Source organism: Podarcis raffonei, chromosome 11, assembly GCF_027172205.1.
Source record: "Podarcis raffonei isolate rPodRaf1 chromosome 11, rPodRaf1.pri, whole genome shotgun sequence".
NCBI lineage: Eukaryota > Metazoa > Chordata > Lepidosauria > Squamata > Lacertidae > Podarcis > Podarcis raffonei.
Window position 1 is genome coordinate 60,292,502 of NC_070612.1, and position 27,104 is coordinate 60,319,605.

Here is a 27,104-nt window from a genome sequence, read left to right on the forward strand (position 1 = left end):
ACTTGCTGGCTGTATGGTGAAGAGATTTGTTACTGAGAACAGCCCACCACCCAGTAACCTTTCTTGCTTAGCTGAGAAACACCTGCAGCAAAGACCAGCTCCTTGGCAAGGCCACGGGGGTTGCTGTGACTCTTTTCAGGACTGGACATTGCAACATTCAAAGGGTGGTGTGCCCTTTTTTGAGTTTAGATTTGTTGATTTTTTTTAAAAAAAATAGGTCAATATGTAAAAGTGTGAAGTTGTATGAAAAGTTAATTTTTTGTTGATGGAGATGCTAAGAAATGTTTCACATTCAAGTATGTGAGCTTGTTCTTGTGGATCCTGTCCCCTGCACCCTCATGGGAGAAAGGAGAGGGCTGGGTGTTGCATGCTAGGCTTGTAGATCTGTGTTTATTCCCCCCCCCCAGGCTCTGGTTTTTGTAATGTGGAGTTAATGAGTGTTTTGTTGGCTAGCTGGCTGGCTGCAGTGCGACAGAGAAGTGGTTTCTGCTTTAGGGTGAGAACATGTTAGTGGAACCTGTTCTCTGTGTGAGAGAGGGAGGAGGAGTGTGTGCACCCTAGGGGTGTGTGTTTGTGTTTCTGTGTGTGTGTGTGTGTGTGTGTATGTGAGAGAGAGAGAGAGAGATAGGGGTGCCTTAATTGATGCTTTTTCTGTTTCTTGCTGCAGGGTTTGCTGGAGTTCCTAACACATATCCAGTGTGATTTATGGGTATTTTGTATGGTTTTGATTGATTTATTGTAGATTTCTTTTATATTAATGTGTTTTTCACTGCTTTGGGCGCCTTTTGCCCCAAAAGCGGTATATAAATAAGCCTGGGCATAGCATTCTCCTTCCACAAAGGGCACCTTATATGTCTATCTGAAGTTGAGTGTAATTTATTGCTAGGTTTAGTCATAAGAAAGGAGTTCTTACTGTGGCCAAATTAACAGTGGTAGGACTGGACTCTCAGGTTGTATTTTTAAATGTACACACGGAACTGTCTTGCTGAAAGTGATTGGGCTTTTTAAAAAAGCTGGGCAAGGGGAGAAGACGGGGTACCCAGATTCTTGCGCCTCCCTTCTATGGAACACTGTGGACAGAATGCCACTATGTTGCATTTAGCAACTTAAATCCACAGCTCTTTTGCTTACACTGCGGTTTTTTTTTTACCCAAACAGGGATTTCGAGCCTATCCTATCAACAACAGTCTCTTTAAACTCATTACTGGTGGGTTAGCCGCTGCCTAAATTCCTCTTTATCCCACGAACAAAACTTCCAATATGCCTGCAGAGATAGCGGGGACACCAGAGGTCAAACATGCCTTTGGTGTTCTCAAAAGTAGGGCAACGCTGGGCTCTATAGGGAGCTTGCAAAGAATGGTGTGGCCTTGTGTCGAGTGCTTTTATTTTTTTATTATCACCTAAACAGATAGGCCTCCATTCAAAGGCCGTCGATCAGGTAAAATAAGTAAATAAAATAAATGTTTGACCAACTGTTAAGTCTTGATATTGGCTAAATACACTTAAGAGCTCAAAAAGTGACTCGTTACTCTTTCTGGCTACGTAGGTACTTCAGCAAACACACGCGGAGAGCCTTCTGACAAATTAAAGATAAAACCGTTGTGAGAGGAGGCTACATTTTTCTGAAGCCCTGGAGAGGAGGAAACTTTGATACAGATCGCTGTGAACACGCCGCCCTCCAAGGCAACATCACGGTCCTCGTTCCTCCATTAGCTTAAACAGGGCAGCATCTATCTGACTCCAGCTCCTGCCTGTCCTGTACTAGGGATGCATTATTTATCTCTCTGTGTTATTTTCACAGATTTCTGGAGAGAGCGGGGCAAGGTAAAGGAATAATAATAATAAAAGAGAGAGGGAGAGAGAGAGCGCGCCTAGCCTATCCTCCCCCCCCCCGTCTCTCTCCAAAGCCCACGTTACTTTGATTGACAGCTCAGCCTCTCCACTCTCCTTCTCCCCGACCTTCCCATTTTCCCTCCCTGTCTGCCTGCTCCGCCGCCTCCCATTGGCTCGCTCGGAGGGTCCTGCAGCTCGGCGAGGAAGCCTTCCTAGCAAAGGCGCGGGGGGGGGGAGGAGAGTGCGAAGGGGGGAGGCGAGGCCTGCCAGCGCCGGCTTCCCATTGGCCTGTCGTCACGGCCCCACGTTGGTTCCCGAGCCGGCGATTGGGCGCCCGCCCCTCCTCCCCCTCTCTGGGGGCGGGGCCAAGGGGCTGGTTAGCTCGAGGAGTGTGAAACCGCGTGTTAATGTAACCAGCGCGGGCGGATACTTTGTGTCCCGTTTATTGCGATCCCGCCGCCGAGCTGGGCTGCGCGTCCCGCGGAGTTTCCTCCTTACGCGCCGATCTGGTCTCCATGGAAGAGGAGAAAGCCTGGTGATTATTTGCGGCGGGACGACGAGGGCGATCGCCTGCTCCGCCTGGATGTTTCTTCTTCGAGGGATCCCGGGGAGAACTTTGGCCCGGGATTGAGCCAGGCGGGCGGCCGACGGGAGAGAAGAAGAGGCCGAGCGGGGATGCTGCCGCCGCCGCCGCCGCTCCGTCCTTTCCTGGCGGGGCACTAGCGCGGAGGCCGCTCGGCGCCGTCCGATGCGCGGCGGGCCTACGGAGGCAGCCCGTCCCTTCTTCCTTTTGGTCCCGTTCGCGGCGCCTGGCTGCGGGGAGAGGAAGCGAGGCTGAAGCGGGGCTGGTGGGGGCGGGCGGGGGGCGCTTTTCCCTTGGCCCCTCTCCGGGCGCGGCTGGATCCCCCGCTCCCTGGAGCCGCTTTGCTTGGCGCGCCCCATCCAGCGCCGCAACCCCCCTTTCCGTCCCCGCGTCCCGTGCGCGCCCGGCCTCCAGCCTCCCTCCCGGCAGCCGCGTGGCCTTTTGTAGCGGGACTGCTCCGTCGGACTTGACTCCCTTGGATTTCCGAGTTGCGGAGAGATCGCAGGAGCTGCCGCCGGGGAGTTTGGGCTCTTACAAGTGCACCGCGCAAGTTTGAAGCCGGGAAAGAGGAGATTTCTTGGCTGGGGGGCGAGGAGGGCGCCCCGTCGAAGGAGTAGCACCGGCGACCGCGACGAGAAGCGATCCCCTTGCCCGGCCAGGGCTCCCCTTCCCCGGTGACATTTCTCCCCCCCCCCCCCAAAAGCTCACAACAAAGGAAGCGGCTGGAGCGAGGCGGCGGCGGCGGGAGGATGGTGCAGTTGAGCCGCGAGGCCGAGTAGGGGCTCCCGGTCCCGCTCCTCTCCCTCCGGCTGCCTTGGGGGCGCTTTTCCCCTCGGGATTTAAACTTCGCCCATTCAGCTGCGAAGGAGCAAAGCAGCGGCGGCAGCAGCAGCCCGAGTCATGTTTCCGCAGAGCCGGCATCCCGTAAGTGGCCCCCCCTCTCCCCGATTGCGTGTCTCCCCCCCCCCCCGGGGGTCGCCCCCTGTCCGGGCAAAGTGCGTGCAAGGTCGCTTCCCCGCCTGCGAACTCTGCCCGTCCCGCCGGAGGAACTTGGCGGGCCCGCGCCTGCCTCGCTCGCTCCCTCGGCCCGCCCAGCAGCGCCGACTCCTTTGTTTATTCTGGGACTTGTTTGTCTACCAGCCGACAATGGCGGGGAGTGGGGGGGGGCTGCTGCTCTGGTCGATCTCCGCTTTCCAGCCCAACTGCGGGGCTAGATAAAGAGAGACGGGCAGCCGGCGCTTCTCTCCCTCCCCCACACCTCCAAAGAAAAGCCTTGCCGGTGAAACCTAGACTCCCCCCCGAAGTGTCTCCTGAGATGATGGTTCCCGGAGACAGCATCTTGCCTCTGAGGATCTCCCAGAGCATTTTGCAAAACTGTTTTGAAAAGGAGGAGCAGATGGGTCTTCAGTCCCCCAGTAAAACATTTGAGCCCCCAAGTTGTTGGAGATTGCCATTCAAATGGTGTGTCATGTAATCGATTGGGGAGGGCCTTACCTGGACCCCCAATATATTATTCAAATTGGCACCCTTGACCAGCAGGTGTTTAAAAGGTAGGGAAGAAGCACCAGGCAGGTGACCATGGAGAAATATTTGTGAATCTCCAAAAGGACGTTCCTGTGCCAGGTAACTAACCTGTGGCCCTCCAGAGGTTGCTGGATGCCTGCTTGCCTCATCCCTGGAGTCCAACAACATCTGCCAAGGCCCAGTTTCCCCAGTGCTGCTTGAAGCCCCCCCCCCCGCCCCGTTTTTTAAGTGTCATGTGCCCCTGGCCACTGTCTCCTTGGGTTGTGCTCTATAGTTGGACTTTAGTTGTAGAGATGACTTTGCCTCTTATCTACACAGATTCCTCCTAACTCTTTGTTTTCTTGCTCTTCCTCCAGACGCCACACCAGGCTGCAGGACAGCCTTTTAAGTTCACCATCCCAGAATCTCTAGACCGAATCAAAGAGGAGTTCCAGTTCCTTCAAGCTCAGTATCACAGGTGGGTGCGGCCTGGTCCCTTCATTCCTGCCTTCCTCTGCTCTGTAGGCCACGTCTGATTTGGGGATTTCAAGCTGCTCCACAGCATGCTTGTTCAGTGGGGTGTGTTTTGCTTGTTCAAAATGTACTTTGTAGTTGTGCCCAGGTGGTGGCGTGTGGAGTCAGTTTAAGGCTGTCACTCACTTAAAAACAATGGTCAGAAACCCCCCCCCCCATTTTTTTAAATTTTATTTTTTGCATAGGCTCTTCAGTTCAGGTGAACATAACCCACCCTCCCCCAGAATGTGCTTTCAGAACTACACAGGAACTGTCAATATTTGCTCTGGAAAGTTTTGAAAGAGACTGTGTTGACATTTGGTCAGCCAGTGTATTCTTGTCGTCATATTCCTGCATTCCACTACTAAATGGTTGAAACATCGATTTAAACTTCTGTTGTTTGGGAAACAGAGGCATTTGGATACTAGGAACATGTCAGCGCTGCTAGTAAAGGGTTCAATTTTCCCTGCCTTGACAAAATGGTGTTTGAACACTTACCCAAGCCGCTAATAATTTCATTATTAGTTCACTTAGAAGTAACTCCCACTAAGTGCAGTGAGACTCACTTCTTAGTAAATACGCAAAGCCAAAACAGCAGATATGGTATTGAAAGTGATATGGTATAAAAGTGAGGTAAGTCTACTGTATGCAAGTCCTAATGAAATCAGTAGGGCTTTTCCAAGCAAACATGTCCTAGACTTGGTTTGTTAGCGTACTATCTTAGTTTGTAACAAAACAAACACACATACTGAGATCATGCTATTTAGCTTGAGGTTCATGTGTACACAGTTTTAACTCTTCTAACTCAAAAGATCAAGCCAATTCAGATAAGTAGTATTCTGAGACAGCAAAGTTTTAAGATAGTATGAGCTGATCAGGTATTCTAGCACGCCACTGCAATTAACCTGAGAGAGAGAAAGAAGCAGCAAAACAGTTTGAGTTTCTAAAGGATTTATCTTGATGGCCTATAGACTTACATTTTGAATTAACACACTTTCATTGTAATCCCAAACATGGGAGAAGTAAATTTCCATTGGGGTTCATTGCATGTTAGAGTTTTATGCATGACAGTCTGATCCTGTGTATGCTTACTTCAGAGGAAATTCAGTGGTGTTCACTGGGGCTTGCTTACAAATAAGATTGCATCTGGGTAGCCCAACCTCTCCACAGTAAATGTGAACAGAATCCTATTGTGGCTTTACTTTCAGCTGAAAGGCATCAACTACTGGTGTAGTTAAGCATACATGTGATGCTGTAATCTCTTAATGGCATCACTTAAATCACACTATGGTCCACCTTATAGGAGAAAACCATGCATGGGTTTTAACTGATGTTAAATAAGATGATCTAGCTATCATCTAGGTGCTATTTGGTTATGCAAAGTCATACTGATTCATTTCTTGCTTCGTTTTTTAAACAGGTAACTTTATAGTGCAATACTAGGTGGAAATGTACTAATATTGAAGTAGTGTAGTATAAATAGTATATAATTTCAGGTAGTTTTTCTGTTTTAAAGTGATTGCTTAGAAAGAACATGTAAAGATGTAAACTGCTATAATTATTCTGAACTCTAGTGCTTTATCTTTGGGATAGATGTACTATCTTTCTGAATATTAACACTGGCAAGAAATCAGGAATTGTACATCACTGCAGCCTCTAACAATCCTAGATCCCTATTGGAACCATGGCTTCTATACATCATCTGAGTAAATGTGTGTTTAATTTGTTCTGAGTTGATATTATGTACTCTGCATATTTGAGCTTGATCTTCCATATTAAAGCAGTATGCTACAGTTTCTCTGTATTTACACTGTGATATATTATGACAGCTCTCCAAACAACTTTCTTTTCAGAATGCAAGCAATGGCAAATACTTGAATTGACATACTTAAAAATACCTGTGTCGTGGTTTGTTTGTTTTTATTTCAAATATATATTATTCTCTTCCTAGCCTTAAGTTGGAATGTGAGAAGCTGGCAAGTGAAAAGACAGAAATGCAAAGGCACTACGTGATGGTAAATACAATACAATCTTGTCTCCTTATTTGTTTTGATAAAACACAGAAATGATAGCATTGGAATACCCCTTAGGAGGTCACCCAGCCTAGCCCTAGCCCCATGCTCAGTGAAGGATCTGCAGTGCAGGATGGAACTATTCCAGGCAGTTTCCTCTCTTTAAACAGCCCCAGCCAAGGAGAGCCCATGATCTACAGAGATAGACGGTCCCACGATTGAGCAGCCCTTCCTGTTTGGAAGTTAATGTTTAAGTCAAAGCCTGCTCGCTTACAATTTTATCTATTGCCTTTTGGAGTAGTAGATTGAACAAGCCTGAGCCATCAGCTTTGTTGCCTTTTGCATGATTCTAACACATTTTTTTCCTCCCTTTTTTATAGTACTATGAAATGTCATATGGGTTAAATATTGAAATGCACAAACAGGTAAGAAATTGATATGATACATAATTGCAAAACTGCTAGAGTGCTGTGGTGCAAAATGTTTGTAGTTTTAAAAAAGCCATAGTGTATGTAGATGAACCCAAAGATGGGAGAAGGGGAATGGTGTAAGTATAATGCATAGCTTTTCTATAAACTACCAGTTGGCCACATGAGGGTTGGCATAAATACGAATGAGTTATGATTGCTACTCTGTTCTAAAAGAGTCTTCAAAAATATTTCAAGTTAAGTGCTTTCAAGGAAACCCAATTTCTAGGAGAAAACTCCACGTTATAATCTTGGGTCTGCCTAACCAGTCTCTTATGTCCAAGTGCATATGTTGATGGTTGCTCAAATCCTAGCAATTTAAAAGCATGAAAAGATTAGTGACTTGGAAAGCTCTTGGTTATGACTGAGTTTGCAAGTTCCCATAAAATTCACACTTATGGCCACTATAATGGTGAATAAAAAGAGTATTGAAGTGGAACAAGGCACTAAGAACCTCATAAGAGAAGAAAAGCTAAATGATTGCTCAGCCCAAAGGACCTTCAATTGAGTAGTTATTGTCTGCCAAAGAAAGCATTAATGGCAGGGTGTAAGTATTCTGTAGATATGCTGACATCCACTTTTTCATCAAGATGCTGGTACAATAAGTCTTTTAGAAATCGATGGCCTCTTAAAAAAATTATCATTAGATGAAGTTGCACAGTTGGACACATTTCAAAGTGCAACAATACGATTCTTTCTTGATGTATATGTGCTATTTCATCTAAAACTCTTGTTTCATTAAATTAAAGAGCATGGCTGACCGGCTAGGGCACAGCAAAGAAATTGATTAGTTCAGGCTTCACATCTTCAGTATATTCAAAGGCTTCCATTAAGCAAGTGTGTTTCAGTGCTGAATTCTGCTTTTGTAGCTCTGAACTCTTTGATTTTTTTTGTCTGTAAAATCCATTGGATGTAAGAACATCGTATTTGGTAATGCGAAGTTATCACTGTGTCAAAGGTAGATGCATTTTAGCTGTAGAAAGTGCATTTGGTAATACATGTTTGCATTCAAAGTATTCATTCACATAAATACTCTGGCAGCTTTCAGTATTTGGATGTGTTGCTGAATTTTAGGAAAAAGCAACAACACGCCTTTCCTGGAGTCTCACTCTTTATTTTGTTGCCTGTATTTCTTTTGAAACTACTCGTCTTGTGTTGATACAGATACTAAAGTTTGTCTTGCAAAAACAAAAATGTCTAAGCTGCTATTTGCTGACACCTTTTATTTAACAGAGGTCTAAATGCAGCCAGCTTGTTACAAATCATGGGCTTTGTGAGCTTAATTGGTAGTACTTTAACATTGTGACTGACATTAAATTATCTTCTGGTAGAGCAGAAGAAAATGTGTAATTTGGAGCAATGGATTGAAAACTGACTTCACTTTTTAAAGATTAAACCCCCTAAATTAAAGAGCCCTGGAGCTGAGGCCTCTGCTTTCCCCTTAATGTGTGTATTTACTATAATAGCTTTGTTTTCTTTTCTTTTAGCATGCATCTTATAGGCAGGATGGTATTACTTGTGGCAGAGACTATATTTTAGGCTACAGTATAAATTGCCAACAAATCGCTTGCAAATTGGCAAGAAAATCTTTTAAGCCTTTTGTAGAAGTTTGCATACTCCTTACATTGTATACAGTGGTAGATAAACCAATAAAGAAACCCATGTTTCAGTTTCACAGACTGAAACCAATCCATGCCCCAGCTAAGCAATCGCTTCTGAAAAATGAGAAGTTCGACTTCTCAAGTCTGTCCAAATCATCATCTTAAAAATTTGAGAAGTGGGGAGGAAACTCCCTGATCTTGAAACATGGACAGTATGTTCTTGGGCATTTGGTGGAGAGTAATCATAATTCTTATTAAAACTGGTGATGTGTAGCCCCTAGGGTATAGGAAGGCTCAAATTGATGCTCTTTGCTGGCTGATCACCAGCATGGCCTAAGTGCTCATTATGTTGTAGAGAAGGCCTTCAGAGCTCTCATTACGTTTGACAGGAATTCTCTCTAGGGGGAAACTGGGCATTAGCTAGACTCCTGACAGGCTGAAATTATTCCTGCTTTATGGCTTATAACCAAATGCTTAGCAAGGCATCATCAGGGGACACAAAAGTTGTCACTTCTGACAACATCTTTTTTTATACGTATATACTGAAAAATGCAATGATGGGGAAAGTTTTTCACTAAGCTCTAATGTTAATGGGGCCTGCATCTAGTGTGTTTTTAAATGGTCCAGATATATTTTCCTCCATGCCTTCCTGTGTTAACAAAGCCTGAATATAGTAAAACACTGCCGCTATCCAGACTGTCAGTTCAAGGAGAAAAGTTATTTATTGCATACATTTGTAGTTGCTTTTCAGTGTTGTCAGTGTTCTCCCAGGATAGATTTCAATGTTGTCATTCTGCTTGAGGAATAGTTTTGTTCCAATGTATGCCTCTGTAAATTGCAGAAGAGGGGAAGCAATATTCTGTGATTCCCCCTAAACCCCTTCTGTGCTGTACCAGAGCGTTCCTCAGCCACCTAGAACACGCTTTACGAGGAGCAGCAGCAGGAAGGAGGAATATGTGTAAATTCTCTCCCCTCCTCTTTAGCAGAGATTTCTGCAGGACCAGAAGCTGCAGACAGTAGCAGAAAGGACCCCACCTGTATAATTGATGGATTTTATAAACTCAGTCTTGAGAATAAAACTGTTACCCAGCTTCTGCCATGTCCCCTCTTAGAAGTCATGGGGAGCTGATATGGGCAGCCACTATTGCATCCTCACTATGTGATTCTTTCATGGTCCTTACATGCTGCCCATTTCAAGGGGCAATGCTGGGGTTTCTGTATACACATGGTATGTAGCTAGCTCCTGTTCTTACAAGCATGTAGTAAACTGCTTTAGATAGGTTAGATAAGTCAATCCTCTACCTGTTACTCAGAAATGCCCCCCTCCTCTTGATTTCAGTGAGACTTGTTTCTCAGTGAGTGTGTATAGGAATGCAGTCTCAATCTATTTTTAAGAGGTCTTAAAAAGATACTTCATTCAGGCATCTTTTGCCTAGTAAAGCTAAACTGACACTGCACTTTAGCCTATAAAGGTAAAGGGACCCCTGACCATTAGGTCCAGTCGCAAACAACTCTAGGGTTGCGGCGCTCATCTCACTTTATTGGCCGAGGGAGCTGGCGTACAGCTTCCGGGTCATGTGGCCAGCATGATTAAGCCACTTCTGGCGAACCAGAGCAGCGCCTATACAACCAGCTTAATACCATGAAACATCTTCTATCCCCGCATTGGCTTGGATCCTGAGCTTTCCTTCCATGAATCGGAATCTTTAGCTGGTACAAAGATAGCAAAAAGGGTGTTTCCCTGGAAGATGGCATGCTTTGGCTATGTGGGATATTAGGACTAACCACCTGGCTGACTTTGAGTGTTTTGTGGTTAACTGCACACTTTTTCATATGCAGCAACTAGGTTTTCCCCTAGCTTGCATTTGGAAATACTAAGCTTGTACTCTATCGAAACCTGATGTAGATCCTTCTAGGAAGCAAGCTGTAAAATGTATGAGTTTCATGCCAATAATTCATTTTTAAAAGAGTTGCTCATTATAGCAGTCAGGGTTAGCAGTGGTTACTGTGGTAAAGCTGGTGCCAAGTTGCAGAGTTTTCTTGAATATTATCAGCCACACAGGAAGCATTCTCTGTGTGTCATTCTCGCCAATCATGTCTGTTGGCCTTCAGAGTAAACCAGAAGGTAAACCTTCTCGTGTGTTAAAACCCAAATTGTTTAGGTGTAAGATTAGCCTTTGTTCAGTGGCAGTCGGCCAAAGAAAGATTGATCACTGCTGAAGCCACTGACAGACTATATAAACTACTACAGTGTTTGAGTTCCAGCCATCCTAAAACTGACAGGTGGGCCTTTGTCTGCTTTGGGTAGATTGCTATGATCTTTCTGACCTGCCTTCAGGCAAGCTTGTCACTCTGCCCTTCTATGTTTTCTCCCCCTTTTCTGTCTGGCTTGTTGCCTTCTCACTTCCAAATAATTGCAACTTCAAAAACCGTGCATACTGCTAACAGCACTATTCTTCTCCTTTGTTTAAGGAAGCACTCATAAAACTCTCTGTATGCAAAACTCTTCCTGCAAAAAATCTCTTCCTGATTGCTCATTAAATCATCAGTAGTGGATGTTGACAATAGTGGGTTAAACAGAGTGACAATTTAAGCAGTGGCGGACCTTGATTTCTCAAACTTCAGTGGCACTTTCTGCAATGCCAAAATCTGCCCCCCACTTCTTGCCTTCCATTGGATATCTTAGTTGCAGCACCCCAGAAAATCTGCACCCAGTGTGGCTGCACAGTTTTCAGTTCGCTAGATCTACCTTTCATTCAAGAGACTTCCTTGGTTCTCTACGCCTTTCTTAAGAGGCGTAGTAGTGTTCACCTAGTTCTCGCTGAGATAAGAGAGGAAGGCTCACCTTCCTAGTAAACTAGATATCAGTAAATATATCTAGTTTTCTACATGCAGGGAATTTGGTCTGTAGGGAAGAGGATCAATCATGAGGATCCAGGCTCAGGCTATAATTAGAACTTATTTAAAGATAATTTCTCCTTCCTTTGGCTGCTGCATTTTAATTGCTATCATAAAATGTTGTCTGAATTTCTGCTGAATGCATTGATTCTCTATCTTTGCGGAATTAAGCTGAACATACTTTTTTAACACTGGTGTGCTGAAGAGCGCATCCCAGTCTAGTTTGGCTCAGGGATTTAGACAGGCATTTGGCCACAGAGCCAATGTTTCGGGGGGGGGGGGGGATGCACATCTGGGAACTCCAATGGTGGGGAAAGGTGATGCAGAGGAATATTGAGAAAAGAGCAAGGGTTAAAATCTTGCCCCTCAACTGTTATTTCTCTGCAAGCTAAAATTCCCAGCACCACCACTCTTCAGCTGCTCAGTCCTTAACAGGACTTTTCACACACCAGAAGATCTTGAAAAGTGAATCTCTTCTATTAAGCAACCCACTGCATAAATTCTGAGTGGGGGGGCAGCCGCAGTAGAGGACAGCACCGCATTCCCCTTCCAAATGTTTGAGTTTGCTTTGGGGGCAGCCACCTCTTGAAATGTGTGACAGTTGGGTGTGCCTTTTGTAACCTCAGCATTAGGTTTGGCTGGCAGTGTGTAAAGAGTTCTTACCTGCAGTATGGCTGTGGTTAATTGGGGCAATCTAAACAATTAAGACTGATTGGAAATGATGAAAAGTAGGACATGGCTGATCTGCCATGGGCCATGCTTCTGGAGCAGTGACACAAACCTCTGGCTAAGTGGCAGCTCTTATGTCGTAAGGCTTTCAAAAATGATTGGACAGAAAATCAAGCCACACTGGATTGTTTTTTGTTCCGTTTTCAGCCTTTTGATATCTTGGGTAAACAGTCGGTCAAAGCAGCTTATGGAATAAGGTGACCAGTCAGTGTATTGACAAGAACAGACACAATAGAAAACTGCATTAGGAGGCAAGCCATTGGGATTTGCAGTAAATATATTACTGAACACAAGTGAATTGCCAATACTGCTTGTTTAGCAGTTTGCAAGGGCAATGGCAGTATGGATTTTTGAATTAGAAGGGAAGGACTGTTCTTTCTCTGTGCTGGAACATCTAGTGGATGGCTGAGAAGAAAATTGATTTAGGGAACAAAATGCTGCAACCTCTGTTTTGTGCCATGTGAAAGGCTTCTATGGATTAGTGAGTGGAAACACAAAGGTAGCTTTCAGTTTAGTAGAAAGAGAGCAAAGCACAAGGGGTCTTTGTTTGCTGCCTGGTCAAGATGGCATTCAGTTAAGCCTAGGAGATGTGGGGGTAAGACATATACCCCTCCCAGCTATTACAAGGACTTCTTTAGCTTATTTGGCTTTCTTTGAAATTGCCTGAAATAAGCTGGTTGTGTGAATGAGCTTCAGTGAGCACTGTCACCAATCTGTTTGTGGTGACAAGTTCAGTTTCGCATTGACAAGAGCAAAATTCCACACACTTCTTTTTTTTATAAAAAAAGAAAATAATAACCCACAGTGGTTCTGTGAATAGGCTCCCAGAGTTATCCATGCATTGACATTGCTTCTCTTAGCCACCATGCACCTGTAACTTGCAGCCCAGACAAATACATGTTTACTTAAATGTAAACCTCACTGATTTTAGCACCGTTTTCATGTGAGCAGCTATATGCATATGGTAGCAGACTTAGGGTAACTTCATAGATGTTTGTTCTTTCAATAAGAAGTGATCTTTGCAGATCTGACATAAGACAGTGCCTTCATAATACTTTATATTACCCCAGTTTCAGAATTGTTAAGTGCAAGCACTTCACACATTCAGTAGAGTGTCAACTGAAGTCACTATGTACTGGCACTTAGATTACCATTTTAAGTAAACTATCTTATCAATGGAAGAATGTATTTTCGAACTATAGCCAATAAACTATTATTTCTTGTGCCACCCGACTAACATTATGTCATAAGGTTTTAATGGGCATCAAATTCTCTTCCGTCAGATGAATCAAAGATGACTGGGGGTGTGAACAGGGTCAGAAAGGAATGAAACCTTCAATTAAATTCTTTATATAATATTGTAGCATAGTGGATAGGCCGAAGGGCAGAGCACAGTTTAATGGCCCACCAACACCTTTAACAAATGTTACAAACATTGCTGAGCCAAGGTTTTGGGGTGCTTGAGGGCAAAGGACCTATCCCCTTTATTACTGTGTTTTGGCAGAGTGTGGGGTGTGTGATGCTGTGCTAGGGTAAGAGCATGTGACCCTTTAAAAAGGGGCTGACCGATTATCACTTCTCTGTAGGAGCTGCAAATTGTTATTTGACAACTAGGGTGAGAATTTAGTTCCTCTGCCTTCAACACTAACCCCAGTGTGAATGGGTGACCAAGTTAGACTTTCATTGATGTTGGTGGAGTCCCAGATTAAATTTGGTTTCAGTCTCCAAGCATCCAGGCTGCTAATGTTGTGCTGTGGTCTTTTGTATATGTACCTAGGGAATTCTTGGGATCAGTAACTGTTGAGAGTGTTTTGTGGGGGCTGGTGTAGGTTGATGGCAGTAATAGATATGGAATTCATGTGGGTATTGAGTGAGTGGAAACCAACTTTATGGATGTTGTTTTTTATGTGCTGTATTTAATTTTGTTTTTCTTTGTAACCTGCTTTGCAATCTTATCTGAAAAGTAGTATATTAATGAATGAAATGGGGGGATAGTACTATTGTACATCAGTACCAGTCATGAATATATAGTAAATTACACTTAGAAGCTTACTTGGGAGAAAGGGAGAAGGGGTACCATGTGTGAAGATAAGTGAACTTAGACTTGCTTCATATGCCTGCACAGGTATTGTGTAAATCATGTGACAACTTCAGAAATGTGTATAGAGGGAGAGAAAAAAACTCACAAATGTTGGGGATCCCCGGCTGGCCTGTTGAGGTGACAAAAGAGGCATGTGCATGTCTGCATTTGCCACGTGTGACATTACCCATAGTTTCCTGTATGGAAGTGAAACTTATTTTTGGAAACTAATCTGGTGTAATTTAGCCCTCGCAAAGAGTAGAACGCTCATGGCTTGAAAATAAATGAAAAGGTGAACAATTAACAGTACCACCCACAAGCCATTTAGGAAAATTAAATCCACTGAATCAAATTGCTCTGGTTTTAACTGGATCAGAATAATGAACAAGGACAAGAGGAGCATAATACAATGGGTATCCCTTTTTGAGTTTGGCATCCACTCACATTAATGCTATCCAGACAAACATAAAGGCACATGCTAATCAAAACGTGGTGATCTGAATTTCTATGCTGGGTGGGGGCTGATAATGCTATTTTGCCATCCTGTTATGTGAATGCAGTCATTACATTGGATGTAAGGAGGCTGGGGAAGTTTGAAGTGATGTGTTGCTGTTGCAAATGTATCTAGACAGCACCTGATCAAAGCTCATTTGAAATGGATATGTATTCCTGTTTATCAGTTGAGTTTAATCTGTTTGGAGTAAGTTTTCCCACCCCTTTCTGTTGATGATAATATTAATGGTGACAGCACTGATAACTTGAAATGTAGTTGAAGGCCACCTTCTATGGCTTTTGTGTGTGTAATGGTTAATATGGCTGTAAATAGGAGATGAATGTGGCTACTTTTCTAAGTCTATTACTCAGGAGGCCTGTAAACTTGATTGGCTGTTACAATTCTAGCAGAATCATTCGATTTGAGAGCAATAGAGAGATAAGATATCCAATTACCCAAATGATTTGCAGGGCTAGCCAATGTTGTCATGGCGACGTGAGTTGGAACAAATTAAATTTTAAGCAATAAAAATAATCTTAAAGCACGTCTGGGAACAAGAACATTTGGCAGTGGCACTTACCTGACTTGAATCTTAGTTTGACATGCTGTTGTTTGACATTGATATACTGTGGGGGCTTAAACTTCTTGAAATGGCACATTGCCTCTTAATGTGTTGCTGTCACTGCCAAAATAAGAGACTAGCATATTTTAGCAGGATTTTTTCCCTTAAAGGAGGCTAATAATGCATGTGTATTGGAGGGAGGGGGAATTAAGTAATGGTTGCATATGGCAGGATATTTAGGGAACTAGCAAGTTCAAATGTCTGAATACTTAATTTCTAACTACGAAACAACTTTGCCTACAGGTCCTGAAAAGTAAATGGGCTGTAGATATTACTAGCATATTCAGCATTTCATTGTGACTATAACTCTTTGGCTGTGCACATGTTGACTGCTTTTGTTTGACTTGAAGATACTTCTGAACATAGGAAACCTATAAAACAAACTGGCTTGGCTCAAGTGAGCACAGTCTTGAGAGTAAGGCATGCCCCTTTGCACTGGGAGGTTGCTACTGCTTCCTGTCTTGCCTTAAAGCCTCTCCCTTGCCTTCTAGAGCCAGTCTTAGTGGGAACTTGCATATACAGGAATTGGCTATTTATTCCTCTCCCAACCCAGCAACTGGAAACACTCCTCACTTGGTATCTTTTGCTCGAAATCATTGTGTCTCAACAGTTCAGAAAAGAGACTTTGAAAAATGGGAGTATTTCAGATAATAAAGAACAGCAATCGAAGTGTGTTCCAATTGCACAAAAGGCTCCCGTTTCCTTATTAATGTTCTATCAGGCTGAATCCTGGCTTGCAATGCTTTTTTTAAAAGAGAAAAAAAATCTAAGAACACCCTATAAAGAGCTTTTATCCTCATGTCTGTTAGACAGATGGAGACTAAAATTGGTCTGAGGTCAAGCCATTTGCTGCATACTCGCAGCCTTCGATTTTCCTCACCACAGATCATCTCAAATGATTCAGTAATGACCAAAAGTGCAGCCTTGACCTTTATTCCCTGGTGGATTACTGTTACACAGTGTAAATGGCAAGAAGAACATTTTGTTCATTCAGATGGAGTTTTCATGTCTATTTTGCCGAGTCTTCTATAGCACAAGCAGAGCATTAAGTCCAGTTGGTTGCTGGTTCTGTGGCAAGCCTGAATGTATCATTTCAATTAGGTGATAATAGTGTCCTTTTTAATGATGATTTCTTTTTCCAATACCCTAGAGGGTCATACTGTATTTTTAAAATGATTGCTTTTATATGTACTTCTAGTAAAGAATTAACTCTTATGTTGGTGAACATTGGGGTTCTAATTGTCATTATTAGGTGTCGCTAAAATGTTTCTGAATATGTTCTATTGCCTTTTTTTCTTATAGTTTTTCTTCTAAGTGTTTTCTAAGATGTAATTCCAGCTATACATTACTTCCATGCAAGACACAATCAAGTACAGCCCAGAATGAGGTGGCACTTTTAGCCCTGCCCTTATGTCAGGAGATCTTTAACAACTGTGCATTACATGGTTGCAACCAAGTGATACGGTCGCGCAGAGCCTTTGAATGCCAATGGGAGCTACCACATTGGGCTCTCTATATAGGCCACCGCATACTATACTTGGTTGATTGTTTGGTGTGTTTTTTTATTTAAAAAAACCAAACCACCTGGTGTCAGAGGTGTGATTTAAACATAGGACTGCTCCAGTCTGTACCCTTGTTATGTCTTCACATGAGTAAGATATACACAGAGCTCCTGTTTTCAGCAGATGCACTATTTAGCAACTGGATTTGTTTGGAGATTATAAAGATTCTTATAGGAGTTAAAAGACTGCTTCCTCGATAAGCAGATGAGGTTTAGCCTTGTGGCAACCGCTAGATTCTGGGGTATTTTGTTTTTGTTTGCTCAAGGATGGTCAGAAGTCTTACCGCATGTTGTGGTGAGTCAGATAAAATGTTCATTGGAGCAGGAGAAACTAGTTGATATCCCCCTGAGTAAGACCTAATAAATGGCTGCAGCTGATTAATCTTATAAAATTAAGTAAGGCACAATAGCTGTGGAGCAGAAGTAAAATAATGATAATAATTAGACTTGGTTGTTGGTTTGCATTTGTCTTTCTTGGGAGACAATGGAGGAGCGTGCCTTTGGGGACTTTGAAGTCAAGTTGTTGGAAGGTTGCAGCACCTGTTGTAGACAGTATGGGAGAGACATGTTTTGTTGCAGCTGGGGAAGATGGTGTCCGGTTGTGCTGGTCTACCATGGCCATTCTTCTCTCTGCATTCCTCCTCTGGCCACTGCTGTGACTCCATGACCTGACTGTCTCCAGGCACTGCGCTCGTCTGCCAGGGATTCCCACATGGCAGTGCTGATGTTGCCAACCTTCACATCATGTTTGCAGACATCTTTGTAATACAGAGTTGGTCTGCCAGTGGGCCTAGTACTTGAAGCCATCTCCCTGTAAGGCATGTCCTTGGAGATTCTGCCATCTTCCATTCTGTGTACATGACCAAGCCAGCAGAGATGTTGGCTTGGCAATTAGACTAGATGTTATTAAATTCTCTCTCTCTCTCAACATTTGGTGCTTTTGCTGATGTGCCAGAATGTGGAAGGAAAAGGTTATGAAGTTTTGAGGCAGCTTTGAACTTGAAAGACGCAGAGGTAACAGGAAGTGTGACTTGCACGTTTCTTCAGTGGTTGTTTCCCCTCAGATGATATGCAAAACTTACTCCCACATACTTTCAGTACATTGCTTAGTTGTGTGCCACCCCCTCAATGCTGCCTGCTTCAGTTCCTCCCCTCCCTACTTTCGCGTGTAAATGTAAATTGGTCCCAAATGAGCAATTTGATATGTAATCACCATGGGCCAGCACTGCTTCTAATCCAAGGGAAACTCCAGTTTGGGTTTTGCAGCTAAAAGATTGCGCAACAGATCCCACAGCTAGATTGACCTCTCAGAAATTGCTTCCCAAGTTTAGGTTTGTTTTCAAATGATTTCAGCATACAGAGGTGCCGACTTGTGCCGCATATTTTTTTTTTGGGGGGGGGAATTATGTCACCCGTGTGTGTGTGTGTGATGTTGATGCCTCTGCTTTCTAAGTCTACAATTCTATGATTCTGTGACTTTTGCACACCCTTGCCAGTAGGTGTGAAAAACAACCCAAAAGGATGTGTGGGGAAATATTTGCAAAATGTGCCATGCACACTGTTGTTTATAAATAGGTAACAGCCATGCTGATCTGAAGTTCTCTCCAAGGTAGTTGAGCAATTACAAGCAAAGTGTTGCGTTCAAGGAGGAGAAAATGCATGAAGGAAATATTTTTTAGCCTCATGAGAAGTGGCTGTCAGATGTTGAATTGTAATTATGCAACAAAGATTTTATTAAGATGTTTTAGAAATTTCATACTTTTATAAGACCTATGCATGTGTGCTCCATAATATACACATTTTGCTTCTTCACTAGCTGGGGATGAGAGTTTGATGATTTTAAGGTGGGTGGAAGGTAGATCAGGATCTACAGTCATACCTGGGAAGTGGAACAGAATCCATTCCGGAAGTTTGTTTGACTTCCAAAACGTTCGGAAACCAAGGCGCAGCTTTCAACTGGTTTCCGATTGCCCAGGCATGCCAGAAATAGCAGAAACCGCGCTGGACATTTGGCTTCCCCAAAAACGTTTGAAAACTGGAACACTCGCTTCCGGTTTTAGATCGTTCGGGAGTCGGAACGTTCGCCTCTCAAGGCGTTCGGGAGCTGAGGTACAACTGTACTGATAGATCTCTGAGCTGTTTCCAGGAAATCTTCAATTTTTTGCTCCTAATTGTTTAATAATGACAAAAAAATTGATTCCACAACCCACCTGCTTGCTGAATCTAGTTAAAAACAAGCTAGATCCCACAAACTTGAAATCTGCACACCACTCATTTAAGTTAGAACTTCAAGATAGCTTTTATCACCTTGAGAAGAGAGGAAAACATAAATTCATGAGTGAGGTTGGGTGAATGGGACTAGATTCTGTCACCCACTTGCCTGTTCCGGCTGAGAGAATAAGTTTTATTGTGTCCCTACCCCCTCTTGTCTTCTAAAAACATATTTCGCTGCTTAAAAGAGCTTTTAATGGTGAGCTGCTTAATCACCATAATTGAGTTGCATTTTATGACAGTGAGAAAATCCAGTTCTCTCTGCATCCCTCCATTTCCTGTCCAGGCAGAATGTCTCCCACGTTTCAGGAAGTGCAGCCTGTTTCCTTTGGACTTCTTTTTATCACTTTAGGGCTTGGCTGTCTAGGCAAAGAAAGTCCTCCTTCGTTGAGAGTTTACAATGATAAAATTATGGAGATTGGCACGTATGTTGATGAGAAGCTGTTTGCGATAGGAAAACATCCTGATTTTGGCGTTGAAACCCCCCAGAATGGAGAGAGAGACTTCTCAGCTGTTTGTCTTGGATTTGTTGTTTGTTGCTGCTAATGTACTACAGGGATCATTGGTTACGAAGAACATCTGTGATTCATTTTTCAAGATTTAAGAATCTGTTGTCAAACGGGAATCAAATTTTGCCAATCTTCTTCACACGCAAGATCATGCTTGGTCTGTGCATGTAGCAGAATGAAGTACCAGTGTTGAATGTGTTTTGAGCTCCTTGCTAGCACAGCTGGCAGAGGGTTGGTCTGGTGTTCAAACATGGCCCTCCAAACTTTTATGCTGGGTCCTTGGGACTCTCCCGCAGGCCATGACCTGGCTGGAGTATATCCTTGAACTGTGATAATGCTTCTTCCTTTGCCTGGTAGGAGTCTGGAGGTATGTTCATAGAAACCTCTTGCATTTTTTGCATGACTGGAGTGTAACGGGCTGTACAGAACTAAATGTCATATCCAATTCTCTGCCAACTTTTGCATTTGGTCCCACTTACCACTGCTGTGTGCTGAAAGGGGTTCCTCACCTAGGTTTAGAAGGTCATTCTCTTTCACATGGGCTATTTTTGTGGTGTGGGAAAAAAACATTTTAGACTGGGGTGCATTAAAAAGAAGGCTCCTTGGCCTGTTTGTGCAGTGCCACCTCAGGACTCCGCTACCTCATTCTGCTGATGGCAAGCTTCATTGTTAAGCAAAAGAATGGATTTGTGTGTATGCTATCCAACAGCAGTTGTAGGAAGCCAGCCAAGAGAGCGCATGCACCCTCCCTCTCTTCTGAGCTCTTAACTGCTCCACTTGTCAGGCGAGGAGCAAGGGTGGTCCAGTGCCAGCACTGGGCTTTGAGGGTAAAATAAAATAAAATATAAATAGCACCAGGTGCCAAGTGACACCTCCCTCTCTAGCACTGTTGGACAAGTGTTTTCTTGCATTCATGGTAGTTTCACACTTAAGACGGCAACACACACAAAAGGCCCAGGCAAAGGTTTGCATCTCAGAGGGCATAAATATAATTCCCAAGTGCTGCAAATACTCTGAGAAAGTGTTACAAGTTTCTCTGGGATCTTACATTGAGCAGACATACTATAGATTATTAACCAAAGTTTCCAGTTTGAACTTGGAAACACGTTAACTTTACACATAGTTTAAACGAAAAACCAGTGACCTATAGAAACTTAGAAATTTAGGGAAGGGTTTGCTTAAAAAGGGTATCACACATTTTATCACACATTAGTAATCTGGTTAAATGTATTTGTTTCCTGCTGCAGAGCGTGTAGGAAAAATTGGGTGCAAATTTAATAATGGCCATTTTTGAGCTTATTTAAAATCTGTTCCAAGTTGTGTGGGTAGGTGGGGGGGAGAGGCACTCAAGAACTAACATTTGACATAAGACAAGTACTGGTACTCGCAGTTAGCTACATTTTAGGTCAAAACACTTTTCATTTAATAAGACGAACTTGCAGACACAGACTCAGAAGTGACAAAACGACTGCAGTCTTAACTGCACATTGCACAATGCAGCTGAATTCCTTCATGTTGATTTTCCTGATGCTTCAAAAAGGAGGGCAGCACTTGAGTCTGGGGGCCTGGCAAACCTGTCATTTGCAAATAAATCAAAAGGCCATCATTGCTGATAGCAAGGTCTAATGACTGCAGTTTCTGTGTACTCTTTGATAGGCCCCACACTCAAGCCTGCTATTAAAAATGAATGCATTCAAGAGGCCTTGCATTAAGAACATAAACAATTAAGGGCACTTGAGTTGCTCCACAGAAAGCTGCTGCCATACAAATGCGAGTGAGGGCTTTCATGTGCGGCACCGACCTCTGCAATCTGCTTTGCTAGGGAGCCAAAGAGAACGTGGGCAATTAGTGTTGATGTATCTGCAAGGCCTTCCTTCTTTAATCCCTCATTGTTTTAACTGTCCTCTATATGTGCAGATCAGAAATCAAACGATAAGCTGTGTCAAACTGGTGACAGCTCAGAAGTCATGAATACTACATGAACTTTAGAGTCTGTGACAGGCCTTCAAGAGATTTAATACCATATATATTTTATGGCCCATATCTGAAATATGGCTTATATTTTGATTGGCTGACTGGTTTTGGTTTGCTCCATCCTTTTTATTGTTCTTTTTAAAAAGTTGAATTCTGACTTCAGAGTATTTGTGGAATATGGTTTTTTCAGTGTTTTTTTTTTAAATTTATGCGAGCTTGTGGGTTGTGTGTCGAATTAAAGTCTGGAGTAGTTTGGCTTTCTGGTGAAGTTAACTGAACTAGCACCCTTCAGATGGTAGGCAGAGGACAGGATGCTTAAAAGTTTCCTTTTAAGTACAGTGGTACCTCTAGGTACGGACTTGATCCGTTCGGGGGTGCTGTTCACACCCCGAAAAGTCTGTAACTAGAGTGCCGCTCCTGCGCACGTGCGGGGTGCGACAGAGTGCTTCTGCACACGCAGCAAAACCCTGAAGTATACACTTCTGGGTTTGCCGCGTTCGCAAACCGAAAAAATGCAACATGAACCTAACGCAACATGAGGTATGACTGTATGCTAATTGAACACTGCAGATGAAGACAGTAGCATAGAAATGAGAAGAGTATTCAGTTGTTTCCACTAAACAGGAACACAATACAAGATTACACTCCTACTTGAATCTAGGTAGGACTGTGGCTTCCAGTTGGTGGCAGGAGCACGTCTGAGCACATAATCTCCTTCTTCTGGTGGCTTTGTGGAAGTGAAGGTGGTCATACCCAGCTTATTTGTCGCCTCATGGAGGCCTTCAGTAAACTGAGGAACATCAATGCCACTGGTTCCTCAGAATAGCCTCAAGCAAATGAGGAAAGTTGAAGTTTGATATGGTAGGCCTCACATCATATGCTATAAAGCAAGATGGCCAGTCCATAGCCTCCAATTCTTCTAACCTAAATTTGGGGCACACCCTCCCCCCGGTGTGCTGCTGGCCATCTGCTCAAGCCAACTTTCGCCTCCCCATGTGACCTTAACACCACCACCAGAGCAGCGCACGAAAACACTGTTTACCTTCCTGCCGGTGCTGTACCTATTTATCTACTTGCACTTTTTGGCATGCTTTCGAACTGCTAGGCTGGCAGGTGCTGGGACTGAGCAACAGGAGCTCACCCCGTCACAGGGATTTGAGCTGCCAACCTTCTGATCAGCAAGCCCTAGAGGCTCAGTGGTTTAGACCACGGCGCCACCCGCATCTCTTAGCAGCATCTTCTAGGAGGGATTAAAAGCTGGCAGAACACAACCGCATTATCTGGGCCATCCCTCATTACTCGAAAGTCATAATTGTGAAGACAGGATTGTTAGCAGCCTTGAATGGTATATTAAATAAGGAAGGGTCTAATTTTTCAAAATAAATAAAATGAAGTGCAGAAATTTTCCAAGGGGGGTCACAGAGAGGCATTTGTGTGTGTGTAAAATCTCTTCCCTCCAATAAAGTTTAGCATGGTAACATAAGAATGTGCATCAGAGTTCTATGCTTAAATTGGAATAAACAGTAATATTCTTTATTAGCCCTTTTGGTACCTTTGCGCACGTACAAATGTTGTGGGGTAAATATTACTGTTCCTTGGTGTGTTCACTCAATGTTTTCCATCTTTTAAGTTTAAATTGTGGTAAGCTCTGATACATATGGGTGGCATCTATGTTAAATATTTAGAAGTGATTCAGACTTAGAAGTGTGAAGGCCCAGGAGAAATGTGCAGTTATCCAACCTAGATAATTTTTAATCCAGGTGAATATTGAGTATCTTTGAATTCCAGGTGAGCTAGGTTTCTGTTTCTCCAAAGATACCCTCTGCATTGTTGTCATTCACTCTTCCCCATTCTCAAGGAATCATCTGTATTCTGCACCCCTCTGCTTTATCTTAACCAGAGTTGAGGTGCTGAAACTGAACTAGCAATTTCCCTGAATTGAGAATTTGAGTACAACCTAGCCTCAAACTAAGCCAAAAACAATTCTCATACACTTCAGCCATAATTTCATAGGCTCATAGGAAGCTGCCTTTGTACTAAATCATACTTTTGCTCCATCTAGTTCAGAAATCAGCACTGTCTGGCTGTGGTTTTCCAGGATATAGGGGCAAGGGACGTTCTCAGCACTCTCTGGACATGCTGGGGATTGTACCTGGAACTTTCTGTGTACAAAGCAGATGCTCTTTATCGGGGTGGCCATCTTCCAAGAGACTGTGATCTACTCACAGAGTTAAAAACTGGCAGTAATCTACCCCCTTTTGTGGGGTTCGGGTCAAAGTTGTTGAGTTTTTTCAGGGAGGAGGTAAAATGTTGAGCTTTTTTTTTGGAGAGCCACAGTTGTTCAGCTTCTTTGGGGGGAGCCAAATGATCAACCAGTGATCCACTGCAGACGTCCAGTGATCTACTGGTAGATCACAATCTATCTGTTGGACATGCCTACTCTAGATAACTGAGTTATAGAACTGACCATTCCACTTAGACTGGCTTCTTTCCATGTTAATCTAAAGTCTAATCTAGTACCTTCTAGGTCATTATGGTGCTTGACTTCAGATAAGGAAACCCCTCCTATGGATAAGAGTTTATTGGAAAATAATGCTTAGTTGAAAAAGATACTTGCTACTAAAATATTGTTCTTTCCTTAAGTTATCTAGACTTTGATCAGATGGTTGCCTCAACCACCACCCTAGTATTTTGAAGATGCTATTGTGGCAAATGTTTTCATATCCTATTCTGTGTGGCCAATAACATGGAAGAACAATGGATTTGTCAGTCTAAAGGGATTTAGCTCATGCTGGATTTTAACCAATGCTTTACTTGCTAATGAGCTACTTATGAAGAACAGATTTGTGCTCTAATATATGTAGATATGAGGTTCTGGAGGCATTAACAGATGTCCTTCAACAGACTGAAACCTGCTCTGATTAATCACATGCACTCTAGACTCCACCTAATGCTGTCCTACTTTAAATGTTCCTAATATTTGTACTTAATATGATTTTTGTAAATGAACTAATATATAATGGCATGTTTTAATCTAAATATTTACTTTTCTCTATAGACAGAAATTGCCAAGAGATTGAATACAATCTGTGCACAAGTCATCCCATTTTTGTCTCAAGAAGTAAGTAAAATTGTTCAGCTGTTAAAAAGTGAAATTATGTTGCATCTTTGTTTTTAAATTAGCTAGTTTTTAAGATGTTAATTTTATCAAAATTCACAAGAGTGAGGAACATCTGTTGTAGCTGAAGAACGCAAGCCCCCTGTTAATTTGGAATAGCAGATGAGAGAAGAGGCGCACCAACTATATAACTGGTGAAATAGCTCAGTCACAAAATTATTCTTTCTAAGGCAGCTAACCATTTGCTAATTTCTGTGTAAATAAAAATGTCGGCGTTTAATGATAGCACGCTATACAATTTGAGTGGCATTTGTGAAATACAGTTCCTAGAAAAGTCTAATTATTATTATTATAGAAAGAGAATTCTGATTCTATATTCATGCATAATTACACAAAGACACAAAAGAGGTATGACCATGTTGCTGGAAAGTTTGTTGAATTGTCATGGGAAAACCCTTTTTACTTTTCACGTAGGATTGTGCCATCTGACATAGTGGAGACCATAGAGGCTGGAATTGTTCAATCCTATTCTCTTTACATGCCGTATTTTTCGCTCCATAGGGCGCACCGGACCATAGGGCGCACCTAGTTTTTAGGGGGGGAAATCAAGAAAAAAAATCTTATCCCCCCCCAGCCCCAAAGAGCAGCGTACAGGCTGCGCAACCTCTCCCTTCCAAAGGGGTTGCGCGCGGCTATGGCACAAACCAAGGATGGATGGATCCCGCTCGGTGTTTTGGCTTCCTCTTTAGCCCTGCGCTACCTCTCCCTTCCGGGAGAGGCTGCGGGGCTAAAGAGAAAGCCATAGCCCCGTGCAGCCTCTCCCTGCCGGAGCGGCTGTACAGAGCTATCCCTGAAGCCTGGAGAGCGAGAGGGGTCGGTGCGCACCGACGCCTCTCGCTCTCCAGGCTTCAGCGAAAGCTGCGCGCTCTTTAAAGGGGCCGCACGGCTTCTGCTGCCTTTTCTAGGAGGTGGGAGAAGGGACTGATGTGGCCAGTTAGTCCCTTCTCCCTCCTGGGGAAAAGCCCACAAGAGCGCACGGAGCTTGTGTGCGGCTCTTGGGGGCTTTTCCCGCCTGCCTCCCCCTCTGCATTCGCTCCATAGGACGCACACACATTTTCCCTTGCTTTTTAGGAGGGAAAAACTGTGTCCTGTAGAGCGAAAAATACGGTACTTGATTGGTGGGTAGGAATGTAATGGTTATGCTGGGGCACTGGACACTAGTCTAGTGCTGCAGGCTATGTTGTTGAGCAAGCAGTTGCTGTTGCTGTTCCTGAATACAGCTTGTAGATTACAACCATATTGTCACCAAATATTTCTGAAACCACACATTATAATGTGTATGTGATTAAAGATGTAGCATCCTGGAAGAGTTCATCAAAGATGGTCGTAAGGTTCTTCCTCTCCTTGGCTGAGTTTGCATGTCACAATAAGCCTGGGTTGCCAGCTTATTGTGGTGTATTTGGGAATGAGCATTATGCTGCTTGCTTACTCCCACTTTACTCCTTCTCTGGCATGAATGGAAGAAACTAACCAGGAAGCTGCAATGAAGTGTGCCTCTCTGTGACATCTGGATGCAGGATGCTGGCTTGTTGCGCCCTGACAAGCCAGGATTGCTTGCCAACCTCAAACGTGGATTTTGTTGCCTTATGAGGCCAAGCTTAACTGCAGTTTCCTGGCTTGTGAACCAAGAGTGTAAATTAAGGCACCACTTGTTCCTGAAAAACCAGGAACCTAGGCTGATTGTGACATGTGAATTTGGCTTCTTGACCATTTATTTATTTATGGTGAACAGAGGGTATATGAAAACTGTCGGTCTCACTTATTGAAGAGTTGTAATAAGAAAACCCCTGATTTTAAGAAAAATCAAAAGACATGTGCTTGCCTTTTCAAGTCTCATCCTTTCTCCTCTTTCTGCACAGACCGCCCATATATCCTAGCTTGCAGGGTGGCTTGGAAATACTCTGCCCCTTGATAAAATGCCACTTTGTTCCAGCTTAGTTCAGTTAGGTTGGTTCTAACAATGGGGATGATATGTTTGTCTTTCCAGCATCAGCAACAAGTTGCTCAAGCAGTAGAACGTGCCAAACAAGTGACCATGGCTGAGCTGAATGCCATCATCGGGGTACGTGGCCTGCCAGGTCTACCTCCTACAGTGTGTATAACCAGCTTTCCTTTCTTATTGCATTGGTAGTTTTTGATGTGTTAAATGTTTGATTTGTAATAGTTTTGATACTTAACGCTAGTTCTTCAGCATTATTTGTCTTGGCACCTGCATCTCTTCAAAATCTGGTAGAATTACTGAAAGCATAATATTGCCTGCCTGGGCCTATGTATTTC

General features: G+C 43.4%; 1 protein-coding gene across 2 annotated transcripts in view; it reads left to right on the forward strand.

Annotated features, from left to right (window-relative positions):
* Nucleotides 1-2,986: 2,986 nt before the first annotated feature.
* LOC128423750 (transducin-like enhancer protein 1) overlaps nucleotides 2,987-27,104 on the forward strand; it is an 80,274-nt gene continuing 56,156 nt past the window's right edge. Inside the window, exons 1-6 of one of the 2 annotated variants that reach the window (XM_053409263.1) lie at nucleotides 2,987-3,340; nucleotides 4,297-4,397; nucleotides 6,384-6,447; nucleotides 6,825-6,869; nucleotides 24,708-24,770; nucleotides 26,815-26,919. In XM_053409263.1, the coding sequence (XP_053265238.1) occupies nucleotides 3,317-3,340; nucleotides 4,297-4,397; nucleotides 6,384-6,447; nucleotides 6,825-6,869; nucleotides 24,708-24,770; nucleotides 26,815-26,919 (402 nt within the window). In that variant the 5' untranslated portion in view covers nucleotides 2,987-3,316. The remainder of the gene's footprint in view (nucleotides 3,341-4,296; nucleotides 4,398-6,383; nucleotides 6,448-6,824; nucleotides 6,870-24,707; nucleotides 24,771-26,814; nucleotides 26,920-27,104) is intronic. The other variant, XM_053409264.1, reaches the window with a different exon arrangement.